The sequence below is a fragment of the Trichechus manatus genome, unplaced genomic scaffold (assembly GCF_000243295.1).
Source record: "Trichechus manatus latirostris isolate Lorelei unplaced genomic scaffold, TriManLat1.0 scaffold00112, whole genome shotgun sequence".
Classification (NCBI taxonomy): domain Eukaryota; kingdom Metazoa; phylum Chordata; class Mammalia; order Sirenia; family Trichechidae; genus Trichechus; species Trichechus manatus.
Genome location: NW_004444048.1, coordinates 8766395 through 8768522, shown reverse-complemented (window position 1 = coordinate 8768522; position 2128 = coordinate 8766395). Strand labels below are relative to the sequence as shown.

Sequence of the window (2128 nt, the reverse complement as noted above, 5' to 3'; positions counted from 1 at the left end):
AGTTCTCTGAATCCCCTCTAATGGAGAATATTGTAAAGACTTGCTATGACTAGGATTAAATTAGGATTTCTATTCCTTATAATGTTTAACGAACTATTAGGTTATGTGATAATTAAGTCTTAATCGCTCTTTCTTAGACAAACACATGAAAGATCTACTGTCTAAGTTGCTGAACTCAGGATATTTTGAGAGTATCCCAGTTCCCCAAAATGCTAAGGAAAAGGAAGTACCAGTGGAGGAAGATACGCTGATAAAATCAGAGAAGAAAAAACAGTTATTGAAAACTGAATCTGTCAAAGAGTCAGGTTTGTTATGATCTCTGAAATTCTTTAGAGTGGTTGGATTTTTAACACCAAAAATGAGTCAAATTATTGTGAAATGATTTCTTTCTTTTAATTTGTTAGGTTCTGCATGAATGGAAATCTTTACTTGCCGCTGGACAAGACTAGGTTTAGAAAGCATCTCTCAGCTTTATTACTGTGATTTACAGATAAGAGCCTTAATAGAAACAGTAGATTATACTTTGTTCCAAGAGAGTACACTGGTTGAAAGGGGTGTTTATGGAATTTGAATGAACCTTTCTTGTTAAAGAATTCAATACTATAGTAGAACGCGAATGTAAATAACCTAAGGTTAAAATATTGATTTAGGAAAAAAAAGTTGCCAAAATCAGTAAAGGGAAAATATACTTCTAAAATTACCATTTTCTTCGGGAAGAACTATTTTGAGCAAATGATACTTTTGCATTTGTTTCTTAGGTTGTATTAATAAATACGGCTTCTAAGGAGGGAGTCCAGGCAAGGTCCTGGTAGTCACTAGGAGAATTCAAGTGATTTCCCATGTTCATGTTGTCTTTGCTCTTAGTACCAAGCCCAGTGCTTCGGTACTACTATCCCATCACCTCTCAACCTTAAAATAGCTTGTAAGAGGCCTTTAAGGGATCTATTTCAAATTGACATGACTAATTTTTACCTCGTGGGACGTGAACTGTACTTCTGACTTGTGCGAAGCTGTGTTTGTGGGTACGAGGAAATAGTCGTATTTTAGATCAGAAATAAAATTTTAACTGATACTTGACTTTAGCGAAGTGTCTTCTAAGAGAGCTACTAGTTTTAGACTACATGCTTTTTTTTGTTTATTATTGTAGTTTAAGTGAAAGTTTACATTTTAAGTTAGTCTTTTATACAAAAATTTATACATACATTGTTATGTGACCCTAATTGCTCTCCCTATACTGTGACAGCACACTCCTCGTTTCCAACCCTGATTTCCCATGTCCATTCAACCAGCTCCTAACCCTCTCTGCCTTCTCATCTCACCTCCAGACAGAAGCTGCCCGTTTAGTCTCATGTACCTACTTGAGCTAAGAAGCACACTCTTCACAAGTATCATTTTATGTCCCACAGTCCAGTCCAATCTTTGTCTGAAGAGTTGGCCTCGGAAATTGTTTTAGTTCTGGGCTGATAGAGAATCTGGGGGCCATGCTTTCTGGGGTTCCTCCAGTCTAAGTCAGACCACTAAGTCTGGTCTTTTTACTAGAATTTGAGTTCTACAGCCCACCTTTCTCCTGCTCCATCAGAGATTGTCTGTTGTGTTCCCTGTCAGGACAGTCATTGGTGGTAGCCGGGCACCCTCTAGTTCTCCTGGGCAGACCACATGCTTTTAGCTAACAAGCGGTAGTTAGAATTACACCTTCCATGCATATACTTAATTGTGTTTTCCTTTTTCTATTACCCTTTTGAGTCTTCAGAAATATATTGCTGGAATGAATTAGTTGTAACCAGTGTAAAAGCCTATAGTTTCCCTAGTACTTACTTAATATTCCTTTTATCTTTTCCAGAGTCTCTTGTGGAACTTGCACAGCCAGAGATACAGCCACAAGAGGTAAGATACTGAAAAGGAATTAATGTTCATTTTTGAGACTTGTTATAGTGTCATGGTTAAAAGTCAGGACTCGAGCCAGACTGCCTTTGCTTGTATCCAGATTCTGTACCTTACTAGCTTCGTGACTTTGGGCAATATATCTAGCTCAGCTCTGACTGTTGTTCTCATCCATAAAATGAGAATAATAATAATGCTTACCTCATGAAGTTATTGTGAGGATTAAAGGAGTTGGTTTAAATTCTCA

General features: G+C 37.3%; 1 protein-coding gene across 15 annotated transcripts in view; it reads left to right on the top strand.

The window, feature by feature from the left end:
• The window catches only part of CAPRIN2 (caprin family member 2), a 36585-nt gene that overhangs the window by 14470 nt on the left and 19987 nt on the right, over positions 1-2128 (top strand). For all 15 annotated transcript variants that reach the window (XM_023738073.1, XM_012557632.2, XM_012557630.2 and 12 more), the window contains 2 exons: positions 138-305; positions 1841-1884. In XM_023738073.1, the coding sequence (XP_023593841.1) occupies positions 138-305; positions 1841-1884 (212 nt within the window). The remainder of the gene's footprint in view (positions 1-137; positions 306-1840; positions 1885-2128) is intronic.